The following is a 13,118-nucleotide window of genomic DNA, read 5'->3' as shown; positions in this document are numbered from 1 at the left end:
GGCTAGTTTGACTGGTGAGTTATGTTACAAAAACGTTGCCAGCTACATCCCAAACCTTAATGCCATGTTTGTCACAACATATAAATATCCTGAAATATCTAAATTTATCGAAATATTGAAATTGTACCAGTAAAACTATAATGTAAGGATCTATAATTCCATGAACACTAATTAATAACGAAATATATAAATGTTTTTCAGACTCTAAAGTTTTAACTTTGGATCCCATCATCTTACATGCTTTCAGGGTGAAAGTGATGAAGTATAGCGCAAAAGGCGAGACCATTCCTCCATGATGTGGTGAAATTATTTACACGTACACCGCGGTATCCTGATGTCACTTCCTGACACCAGCGCAGAAGGGAGTCGGTGCTTGGTGCTTCCTGTAAAGGCAAAATTAAATGTAAATTCATATACATGGGCCAAATATGTGCATATTTATGAATGGATGTTTGTAACTTTCAGATTACAACAGTAGAAAATGCACAAAACATATTATTAGTACCAAGCAAGCCATTCCATTCATAATATTCTAATCTCATACAAAAGACCCAAACACAAGACCAGCAGCTTAGCATGGACAGCCACAGATAGCCCCATTTCTACATGCAAATTGTAAGTTTGAGTGTAGTCAAATTATTCTGTAGGATTGCAGCCGGTTTTGAAACGATCTAATTTTTTTGTTAGTAGGAAGCTATATACTACAGTTCTCTAATCTACCATTAAACTGAGGAGTATTTTTATATATCAAGCAGCACTATAGAGGAATGGCACTTTGCAACCTATAACATATGGAAAAGAAAGACATGATGTCTTAAAAGGTATATACCATGAGGCAGCAGCAAAAAATGTCTCAAACATATAGTAAAGTTGAAAACACAGGAGATGAATGTAGTTCTGTAGTAGTTCTTTAGGTTTATGAAAGTAAAAGGATCAGGCTACAGAGTAGAGATCATTTGTGGACCAGTAGTATGGTGTGGTATAGTGTGGTATAGTGTGGTATGGTATAGTGTGGTACGGTGTGGTATAGTGGTGTGGTATGGTGTGGTATAGTATGGTATAGTGGGGTATGGTGTGGTATAGTGTGGTATGGTGTGGTATAGTGTGAAATGATGTGGTATGGTGTGGTATAGTGTGGTATAATGTGGTATGGTATAGTGTGGTATGGTGTGGTATAGTGTGGTATGGTGTGGTATTGTGGTGTGGTAGTGTGGTATAGTGCGGTACGATGTGGTATGGTGTGGTATGGTGTGGTATAGTGTCGTATAGTGTGGTATGGTGTGGTATAGTGTGGTATGGTGTTGTATAGTGTGGTATAGTGTGGTATGATGTGGTATGGTGTGGTATAGTTTGGTATAATGTGGTATGGTGCGGTATGGTATGGTATAGTGTGGTATGATATGGTATGGTATAGTGTGGTATGGTGTGGTATAGTTTGATATAATGTGGTGTGGTATGGTATGGTGTGGTATGGTGTGGTATAGTGTGGTATGGTGTGGTATGGTATGGTGTGGTATGGTGTGGTATAGTGTGGTATGGTGTGGTATAGTGTGGTATGGTGTGGTATAGTGTGGTATGGTGTGGTATGGTGTGGTATGGTGTGGCATGGTGTGGTATGGTGTGGTATGGTGTGGTATGGTATGGTGTGGTATGGTGTGGTATGGTGTGGTATAGTGTGGTATGGTGTGGTATAGTGTGGTATGGTGTGGTATGGTGTGGTATAGTGTGGTATGGTGTGGTATGGTGTGGTATGGTGTGGTGCTAGGTGGTAATCAAGCAGGATGCAGCAGGAAGTACAGTAGTACAATATAACCAGCGCATTACAAGCATCAAAAAAGACAATTCTGCTTCCAACCTGGGAGATGGCAGAAACAACACAATTGCTCACAGAGGAAACAACTTTGAAGTTTACAAGTTTTAGTGTTTGAGAAACATATTCCTAACTAGTAAAACGCTAATAATACAAAGGGATTATTAAAGTGACCTGTGTACCATAGAAATCTGGGAGAGATTAATTGCATAGTTTTGCTGTAAATGTACTAGATGAATGCAGAGCGCAGTCCAAGAAAAGAGCAGAAGCAATAAACAATGAATTGTGGAAGTATGGAAGCTACTAGAAGGCGTACAAGGGAACGCAAACAAGATGCAACATAAGAGAAAAAGCTGTGAAGCATCCTATGAAAAAGCAAACAGAATGCTCCATGGTGTTGAAGAAGGAAAATATTGTAGAAAGCATGGCGAGTGGGATTGCCATTAGTGTTGAAGGAGTGTTGGACACTCTGCAGTTACAGATATGTAAAGAATAACAACTCCCGGTATGGAAATTCTGGACACAACAAAAATCGTTTAAACATTTAAAACGTCTAGTTTTTATGTCGACTTAATTAATAATGTCTATAGGAATTATAATTTCTACAAGTTCCACAAGATGGGCATCGCTGCTGTGCTTTTTTTTCCTATTATTCCTTTAGCTTTTACTATGAAGATAGCCCACCAGTTTGGAGAGGTATGAGAATCAAGTAAACCTGCCAACATACCAACAGCTATGAAGTATAGCCATGTATATAGGTAGTTGCTGCTAACTGAAATGGTTCCAACCTGCGGTATCAGCAACAGTTCATTATCAATGGCATTGTTGTATTTTGTATAGCTCTATGAACTGTAGGCCTCTCGGTGATGTGAACTGGAGAAGAGCCACTGGGAGACTGTGCTCTCCTACTACACCTCCAGCCAATGCTGGACAGTTAGGGCAAGACAAGACCTTCGTTTTGGGGAGCTGTACAGCAGGTGCTCATAGTGCCCATTGGTTTACACCTTAAAGGCTATCATGTAATTCTCCAATTTAAAGGGAACTTGTCCACCACGATGCACTTTAAATATCACAGCTAATGCTGCAACTATGCTGAAAATAGACAAAGAATTATGGTTAATAATTCCCTGTCATTTTATCCTATGAGTTTGGTTCAAAATTCAGTATTTCGGTGAGCCTAATAAGGTGATTGATAGAGAAAATAATTAGAATACCCTATGTTTTCACACAAAGGTCATTTATCACCTATCCTGTAGAAAATAAAATAAATGTATGATCTCTAGGGGACACATCGCTGGGACCTTCACCATTTACTAGAACGCAGAACACGTTCTAGAGATCATGGAAGTCGTAGTGGTTGGGGTCCCAGTGTTGCAGATGTCCTTTGTAAGAAAACTCCTTTCAAATATGCTGTAAGATTCCCTCTGTACAACACCATCGTAATGGAATGACAAGTGCACAAATAAAGAATATTATCCAGCGTTCCAAAGAAAATTCTTACTTGCTTTATTGAGAATAACATGATATCTATACAGTATAATATATTATTTGGAGCGCTAGATTATATAATTTATCTATTTCAATCTGTGGGCTCAAAAGCATCTGTGCAACCACAGAAGACCCGGTGACGTCACTGCACCCTGACATTGTTGTGAGCTGGTCTGTTTATCTATCTTTTTTTTTACACATAAAAAAATATTTCGCTTCTCACTTCCTCCGTTACGTTATAACTGCAGAGTGCCATCACAGTTAATATGTCTATTGCTCAGTGCTTCTCTGCTTTCCATTCTCCCCAAAGAACATCCCTCTCCCTCCTCTTGCAGATGATCACAGAATTAACCACATCCCATGCAGGGTGTCTCTTCCTCTTCTGGGTCATAGACTGTCACATACCTCCCCTACTTGCCATTTTCTCTTGCTCAATGTCTTCTTTTCTGAGCTCATCTGTTGTCCAAGGGTTTGAGAAGGAGATATAGATAATGTGCACTCTGACAACATGTGAGCTTTGTTTTCCTTAGCCCCTGGTGAACTATTACCTAAGGAATATATGTCAATGTCTTGATCTCCATGGTCTGGTTGTTTATGTCCTTCCACTTTTATATCATGTTGGGTTTCTTGTGATACAGGTTCCTTCAGAGTGTTCTCTTCTATATTTTCTGACTTTATAATATCTAATTCTATTTTACCTGATCTAAGTGAGGACGTTTGTTCATCGTCCTCGTGATTTACCTTGTCCTCAGGCATTTTATTTTTGGCTTTAGTTAATTCCTGTTCTCTTTCATTTAAAGTTGATGGAAAAATTGTGTCCTGAAAACACATTGTATTTCCTTCTTTCTTGCCTTCATCAGATACTGCCCCTAGTATTATTCCTTCTGCTTTCATACTTAATGACAGATCTACTGTCTTATTTATGTTCTCATTTGTCTTTGCTGTCTCTTCAAGATTTTCTTTCTCTCCTACTTTTTCCAATTCTTTACAAGATGAGTCTTGCACAGAGTATATTACTTCTTCTACTGTCTCTGTATTTTTTATCCTGATTTCAACAGTGGGTTTTGTGTCCTCCAGTTGTGTCTTTTCTTTTCTATTCTCTTTTTCCTGTAACTGTCCAGCTTGCTCTACCACAGACACACTGCCCTCTGTCCTATATCTTATCTCTATATTTTCCTCTTTTCTTTCCTGCTGCTCGTGTTTCTGCCCATCTCTATCTTTATCTATTACTCTATAATTTTCCCCAAATAAACTGTGTGCTTCATAAAGGCTGTTTCTTGCAAGCAAACCTTCTTCAGGTACTTTTTCCACGATATATTTTTCAGCTATTGGCACTTTACCACTAGCTGCTTCCTTACGTGGCTTCTCATTTGCCAAGAACCATGTATGTTCTGCTTTATGTACTTGACTCACTGCCTTTTCAATTCTGGTTGATTCATCTATCAAAAGAGAAGTATACAAATCTTCTTGACCAACTACCACTTTTGATTTATCTGCTTCCTCTTCTACTCTATCTATTGTCTGCATACCTGAATTTTGAACCTCATATTTTTTATCCATAAGCTCCTCATTTGTAGAGTCTCCTACAACCAGCCCATTATTTGTCCAAAGGAATGAATCTTTCTCCTTCTCTTGATTTAATAATTGCTCAGATGTTCCTGTTTTCTCAATCTTAGTTGTCCCAAGGTACATCTCCATATTTAAGCTCCTGTTTATGAAAAGGCAAGCATTCAAATCTTCTTGATGAACTACCTCTTTTGATCTATCTGATTCCTCTTCTAATCTCTCTATTGTCCAGACACTTGTATTATGGACCTTATCTTTCTGATCCATTGGCTCTTCATTTGGTGATGCTTCTACAACCAGCCCATTATTTGTCCAAAGACATGAATCTTTCTCCATCTTTTGATCTAATACTTGCTCAACTATGTCTGTTTTCTCAACCTTAGTTGTCCCAAGGTACATCTCCTCCATATTTAGGCTCCTGTCTATGAAAACACAATCATTGAAATCTTCTTGATGAACTATCTGTTTTGCTCTATCTGCTTCCTCTTCTAATCTCTCTATTGTCTTGACACTTGTATCATGAACCTTATCTTTCTGGTCCATTGGCTCTTCATTTGGTGATGCTTCTACAACCAGCATATTATTCGTCCAAATACATGAATCCTCTTTCTCTTGATCCAATACCTGTTTAATTATGTCTGTTTTTTTAATCTTGGTTGTTCCAAGGTATACGTCTTCCATGTCTAGGCTCATGTCTATTAAAAGGCAAGTATTCACATCTTTTTGATCAGGTACTTCTTTGGAACTATCTGCTTCCTCTTCTAATCTCTCTATTGTCCAGATATCTGTATTATGTACCTCATCTTTTTGATCCATGGTGCCCTCATCTGTTGCTGTTTCCACAGCCAGTCTACTATTTGTCCAAAGACATGAATCATTTTCATTCTCTTGATCTAATTCTTGTTCAGATATGTCTGTTTTCCCAATTGTGGTTGTCCCAATGTATACTTCTTCTATATTAAGACTACCATCTATCAAAAGACAAGTATTCAAAACTTCTTGATCAACTGCCTCTTTTGATCTATCGGTTTCTTCGTCTAATCCCTCTATTGTCCAAATACTTGTATTATTAATGTCATCTTTTTTATCCATAGTCTGATCATTTGTTGATGCTTCCAAAACCAGCCTATTATTTGTCCAAAGGAATGAATCTTTCTCCTTGTCCTGGTCTATTACTTGCTTAACGATATCTGTTTTCTTAATCTTGGTTGTTCCAAAATAAACCTCTTCCATATTAAGACTCCCATCTATCAAAAGGTAAGTACTCAAATCATCTAGATCATCCACTTCTTTTGAGGTATCTGCTTCCTCATAGTTTTCATCCATAGTATCCTTATTAGTTGCTGCTTCTACAACCAGTCTACTATTTGTCCAAATGCATGAACCTTTTTCCTCTAGATCCAAAACTTGCTCAACTGTGTCTATTTTCTCAATCTTTGCTGTCCCAAGGTATTCCTCTTCTATGTTATCTTCTAAATCTGTTACTTTACCAAATCTATCTCTGTCTGTAGATGAACAACTGTTTGTCAAAAGACATGTTTCCTGTAAACTATCTTGACCCTCTGACTCTTTATGGCTGCCTACTTTTCTGGGAAGATTAATTATTTCTACTTCCAAACTATCTTCTTGATTTGTTACATTTCTGGCTGTCGAGGCTTCTTTGTCCAGCGATCCAAATATCTGAAGATATGTCTCTTTTATGCTAATTGCTGCTACTTCGGGTCTACTGATATTCTCAAGTAGTTGCCCACTTGCCTTTCCAGCTCCAATTGATTCATTTTCGAGTATCTCATTAGGAAAATTATGTGTATTTCTAATCGTATTTTGATCTAATTCTTCTTTAACTATAGCTGATCCTACTTCCAATGTATCATCTGGGTACTGATATTTTTCTATATTATTCTCTTCCAGTGTATCTTGGCATTGTTTACATGTTACTCTGTTAAAAAAAATTTGGGATATTTCTATCTCACCAACTCTATTTTCCTCAGTGGAAATTTTCCCTTGAATACCTTGTTCCTCCTGCTCTAGCTCCTTAGCATTGACTGCTACACCATCCCTCTCCAATACCATTACATACTGTGCTTTATTGATAAAATCTTTTTCTTTTTCTTGTACCACACTTATAGAGGCCTCATCCCATGCCTGCTCAGCAAATGGTTGTATAACTTCAGACTCGATCACAGTTTGATATTCAGCTATATGTATCTTATCCTCTATTTTATCTGCCTCCTCCTTATTCTCCCTACTTATTTCCCGTTGTACACTATGTGTACTATAACTGTCCGTCTCTATGCCTGTGTTATCAGTAGCCACTGTCATCTCTTGTAGCTCTCTGTCTTTATCTGTTATTTTGTACAGTCTGTCACCTAGCCGTGTTATATTTTCTTCCACCTTTTCAAGTTCACTCACTCTATTTTCACGTCTGTCTGTAGTCTCTTTGATCCATGTTTTCTTTTCAATGTCCATGGTAATCCCAGCTCCATCTTGCCTTTTCTCATAATTTTTTTGGACGTCGTCATTGGTGTATGTTTGCCCTGGCATTGTATTTTCTGCTATAGTTACCACTTGTGTGTTCAGTTGTTCAGCTGAAGTATCTTGTGTATGGTCAGTCCCAGAGACTCTCTTTAGTGAAACCACTACTTTCTGAAACTCTGTATTATCTGTGCTCTCCTGATTAAATTTATCTTCTTCTACCTTTTCTAATATAGTATCTCTTAAACCACTGTCTTTCTGTTCCTCTACGTCACACACTCTTGTGTCTTGCAGTCTTGAATCTACAGCACATGTATTTTCTGTTACTGTGTGCTTAACATATTTTGGATCCTGCAGTATTTCATCTACCAACAGTATGCTTTCTGTTACTCTAGCAGGAGCAAGAACTATAACTTTATTTTCTTCAACAGTTTCACATGTGTTTTCCAAAAATACAGTCTCTTCAGCTCTACTTGTAGCTTCTTGCTCTCTCTGGCCTATTGTCTTTTGTGAAACACTAATCTTGCTTTCACCATCAGTTGTCTCAGATATATATTGTTCTTCTACATTGACTATGCTCTCTGTTCCCTCTGCCTCTTGTATATTTGCAGAAAACGTATCTGCACTTTCTCTGTCAAACAATCTTTGTTCTATGAGCTTCTGTTCTGGTAGTTCTTGATCATCACCGGTATCCTGAACTTTGTTATATGCCTTTTCTCTTACATTTTGAGACATCTTATTCATGGTACTACCTGAGGTTGGCAAATTCTCATCTCCTTCACTTGCTGGGTCAGTTGGTATAGCAAGGTCCACTACTCTTTCTTTTGCTACAAGATTTTCTCCATAAACGTCTTGTTCATCCAATACATGGTTTGCCTTAGGATAATTTTGCATGTCACCTATTGCTGTCACACTGTCAGCTGACTGGCATGCTTTTTCTTGTACATTTGTCATCTCTACATCTTGTTCTGCAGACCTGGCTGAAATCTCAAGCATTTTAGATAAGTCATCTGGGCTTTTCTCTGCATAAAGTGTTTTTTTAGGAAAAGTAACATCTTTCCTAAGAGATGTTCTTTGTGGCACTTCTGTTTCTCGCAGTTCACTCAATGTAACTTCGTTATCTGAAAACTGAAGTTCAGTAGCGTTTTTTACTGCTTTGTTTGCAACTTGTTCTCCCTCTGCTATATGACCTGCTTTTGCCCTCTTTGGTATGCTTGGTAGTTGAGGTATCTTGACCTTTGTTTCATCTCCTGTTACTATTACTGTATGACCTTTTTTCTTTATTGCTGCATCCTCTGGAAAGACTGCAGCCTCGGACACTAAATCTTCTAGATATCCTACTTTGTGCAGACTCTCCCTATTCTCTCTACACCCATCCCTAGGGGCTGACTCTGGCTGTTCCATGGCTCTGTCATTGAGAAGTGGTTTGTTGTCAGGAGTGGCTTCTCGGTTCTTCCATACCTCGTTAGGCCTGCAGAAACAGATATAAAAGCAGAAATAAAAGTGTAACTTCAATAAATACTGATTGTCTATGATTTATAATAAAAAATATTTGCATGAATCTCCCAAATTAAATATGTAAATCTCCTTGTATAATTATTAGCTTTATTGTATTACTAATAATACTTCACAATATCTAATATATGTATATATACATACATACATACAATAAGTAGTAGAAATAAATTTACCACATTTATTTTCCTTTACATAAAAAAACATGCAATAACAGGTGACCTTATAGCAAATACTGCAAAATACACTAAATTATAATACATAAAAACAGCACTGTCAATTACATATAATACTTCATGTCATATGCCCAATCCAATTTAACAAATAAAAATATAAAACCATTCACATTATACTGCTGGGGTCGGCTTGGCTCCAGTAGTGATGGTGGTGTTTATTATCAGTCCTTCCCCAGCATTGCAAATAACATCACCAGATCTGCACAGAACGGTGAAGATCTGACTGTGTCATATGCTGGCAGAGGTGTCCCCTTATAGGAAACTGCTTAAATATATTTGGACCATTGCTAAGCAAACAGAAAATGATTCTTTAAAGAGTATAAAACACTTCCAAATGAATAATTACAAAGGGTTTACTTTTAGTCTCTGCCTCTAAGTTGCATGGCACCATAATAGGGCACCCATAAAATCCATGTATCTTAGATTTAAAATGGCTTTTGTAAGAATCGGAAAAAAAAATCATGGCTCCATTGGATTTTGTATTACGTAGAATTTCTCTCCTAGACACAATATCTGAAATACAGTGTCGCATAGAGCACTACATGGTGGTATACAGAATGCTTATGACTCTGTGGTATGTAGCTGTGGGGACCCTCTATGCCTTCATGAAGCTTCCTGCAAATTGCTCTGCTATGGTGTGCTCAGAAAAGTAAACACTACTAGATAAATATCTCATGTCAACAATTAGTGCTGCAATAACATTGCGATAGCAAATTTACCCTATTTTAACCCCTTGAAGACATAGACAGTTTTGGCCTTGTGGACACAGACCCTTTTTTCAAATCTGACATGTGCCACTTTATGTGGTAATAACTTTTGAATGGTTTTACTTAACCAAGCGATTATGAGATTTTTTTTTTTTACCACTAAACTTTTTAAAAGAAATTCAAAATAATAAGTAAAACAGACAGTGAGTACTCCAGCATGGAGAATACACATTGGAAACATAAAAGAACAACAGCAAACTACAGGGGTACATTGCAAGAACATACAGTCACTCAAAAGAAATACTTCATGTATAAATAGGTGATATCACAAGTAAATAAAGTACACAAGCCAGGTAAACATGTTAGATGGGAGAAGGCTGAGGACAGGAGAGGGAAGCCGGAAGTGGAGTGTTACCTCGTAGAAACTCCATACAGGGGTGCCTATGTAAGTTGAATCTATCTATAGTGTGTGATCTAATAGCCCAGGATTTTTCCAACTGATTAGTGAAATTTATTTGGTTTATCAGTTCCACCTTTGAGAATGAATCAGCGTATTCCCATTTACAGGCAATCATAAGACTCATGGCCAAAATACTATGACTAAATACAATCCTGCCATGACTTGAGACATGTTCAAAACCTACAAAGCATAAGGCCAGCCTCGGACTTAATGGGATATGAAATTTTAAAACTTGGGTGGCAAATTAACCAGATACTATGAACTAAATAGCATTCCCACCAGGTATGTAAATTTGTTCTTCTCATCCCACATCCCCCCAGTACATATCTGAGGAAGAGGAGGACATTTAGGAGAGGCGAAGAGGGGTGAGATACCAACGTAATATAATTTTGTGTGCCATTCCCCAGTGGACAGAACTTTTAGACACCTTCTTTACCCAGGCCATTGCTTTAAACCAAGACGGAATAGAAAACTCCAAATTAAACTCCAGTTCCCATTTAGACATAAAGGATGATTTATTAGGAGGTATATAGGTAGTAAAAATGTTTTAAAACAAGGATATACCTTTAGCCAAAGCTAAAGGAGTTTATTGGTATAGAACAGGAATGCCTGATGAGCAAACAATGGGCTGGAGAAATCCAAAGTGGATGAGCATGTCTTACACACAAATATTTATAAAAATATAAATCGGGAATTTTATAAGTAGAAGATAGATCCATAATCGAATGTAAGAGAGAATTATGAAAAGGCGCTTAATGTTCCCAATCCCAGCCTTTTGTCATCCCCAACAATGGAACAAATTGGTTACGTGAGGAAGAAGGAGGTTTATTCAAGACTGAGATAAGGGGTGCTCCTAGTGCACATTGTTCTATCCCTACCTATTTTTTGTCACATGTTGGAGTCGATCAAAATTTAAGCTGATCAAGCGTGACATATAATATTTATACAGATCAAGGACTCCCATCTCGGCCCACCTGCCATGGTCTGTCTATAGTAGAGATACAAACCCTGGGCTGCTTCGACCCCAAATTAAATGAAAACAGTAATGTACTGGGGTAAGTTGAGCTTAATACCCAAGTATGGGATACAATCTGAGGACCAGACATATGCAAAGCTGGTCTTTTGGAGAATTTGCATGGTGGGATCTATTCCCATATTCAGGACCTGAGATTAGGACGAATTAGCTCTATAGTCCAAATCTCTCAAGCAGAGTTTGAACCTCCTGAAGTGAGGTCATAGGATCTGTAAGTGCAAGTAATACGTTGTCTGCATAAAGCCCTATCTTATATTAGATTAGGATTTAATGGGAGACAACGGACATCCTTGCCGCATACTGTTATTATTCGGGAAAGGGTCTGAGAGAAAACCGGAGAACAACATCCTAGCCGATGGGGATGAATACAAGGATAACATTGCCCATCAATAAAGCCCATCAGGCCAAAATTTTCCAAAGTATTCATAAGATATAACCAGTGCACCCTAACGAACGCCTTCTCTGCAACCAAAGCTAAGAGCAGAGAAGGCGTTCCGGTGTGCTCCACCCATTGAACTAAGTCAGCAAAACGTTGAGTGCCATCTGGAGCCTGTCGACCAGCGACAAAACCCTAACTGGTCAGATGAAATTATATTTGGAAGTACATTAAGTAAGCTAGCACAAAGCACCTTAGCATATATTTTCACATCCTAATTCAGTAATGAAAGTTTTCTGGGGTACCAGGGACTTTCCTGGCTTAGGCAATGTAACAATAGTCGCTGAGAGCATTTCTGCTGGGACTGAACCGTCAACTGCTGCCTTATAAAATGCTGCTACTAAATGAGGAGACAACACATCAATATATTTCTCATAACAAACATTAGTGAATCCATCTGGTCCAAGGGCTTTAAATGGTTTAAGAGAAGAAAAGGCCCTCGAGACCTCTGCTGTAGTAATTCGGACCGATAAATTATTAAGGGTAGAGGAGTCTACAGTAGGTAGGCTAACTGAGGCTAGGAAAGAATTAAATTCTTGTTTGGTGGGTTGATCGGTGTTTAAGTCGGAGGATAAATTATACAAGGATTGATAGTAGACGCGAAAAGATTCTGATATTTGTCTCGGATCAATAAATACTCTCACCTTTATCCATTTTAAAAAAGCTATCTTAGAAATATTAGAGAACTTTTTAGGGGTTGTCCACACGTAACGAATTTGCTGCAGAAAATTTCTGCAACATTTCCGCATAAACGAGCAGAAAATGCGCACCATTTCATGTGTTTTTTTACTGCGGAAAATAGTGCAGATTTTTGATGGCTATGTGATGGGGATATTTCCTCAGAAAATCGCAGGATATCAGTCCACTTTCCGTAGCAGTAATTGACATGCTGCGGAACTAAAATTACGCACCGCAGGTGAATTTATGGACTGAATTTTTCCCCAGTGTGTGGATGACATTTGTTCAATCATACCATCTTTGCTGCTACTGTATTCCACTGCATATTTTCCGTCCGCAAATCCGTTAAGTGTGGACAAGCCCAAAGTCTGCAAGCCAAAAGAGCTCCTGCTCTGTTATTATGTTTATAGGAGTTCAAATGGAATTTCAGAAGTAGGCTAGAAGAGTTTGCAAATGCAAACGCAGACCACGGATGGATTGTGAGCGAGCTATTGAGAAAGACAGTTTATTCAAAGCTTCAAGTTGGGAAATTTTAGCTTCGGTGTCGGTCATCTCCTGTTCCCTGGCACGTTTGGCTTGAGTACAAGCTTGTATAAGAATACTACGCATAAATGCCTTATGGGCATTCCACAGAGGATAAGGATTAGATACCGAAGGTGACTTAATCTCAAAATTAGCGTTGCTAATTCTCTTATGATAGGCAGGGTAAGATAC

At 38.2% G+C, this 13,118-nt stretch overlaps 1 protein-coding gene across 1 annotated transcript in view; it reads right to left on the bottom strand.

Annotated features, from left to right (window-relative positions):
* Window positions 1-13,118, bottom strand: part of LOC142660156 (uncharacterized) — a 152,988-nt gene that overhangs the window by 18,099 nt on the left and 121,771 nt on the right. The window contains exons 9-10 of the mRNA XM_075836738.1: window positions 3,704-8,810; window positions 238-383 (exon numbers count right to left, since the gene is read on the bottom strand). Of these exons, the coding sequence (XP_075692853.1) occupies window positions 238-383; window positions 3,704-8,810 (5,253 nt within the window). The remainder of the gene's footprint in view (window positions 1-237; window positions 384-3,703; window positions 8,811-13,118) is intronic.

The sequence above is a fragment of the Rhinoderma darwinii genome, chromosome 9 (genome assembly GCF_050947455.1).
Source record: "Rhinoderma darwinii isolate aRhiDar2 chromosome 9, aRhiDar2.hap1, whole genome shotgun sequence".
NCBI lineage: Eukaryota > Metazoa > Chordata > Amphibia > Anura > Rhinodermatidae > Rhinoderma > Rhinoderma darwinii.
This window is presented reverse-complemented; position numbering and strand designations above follow the sequence as displayed.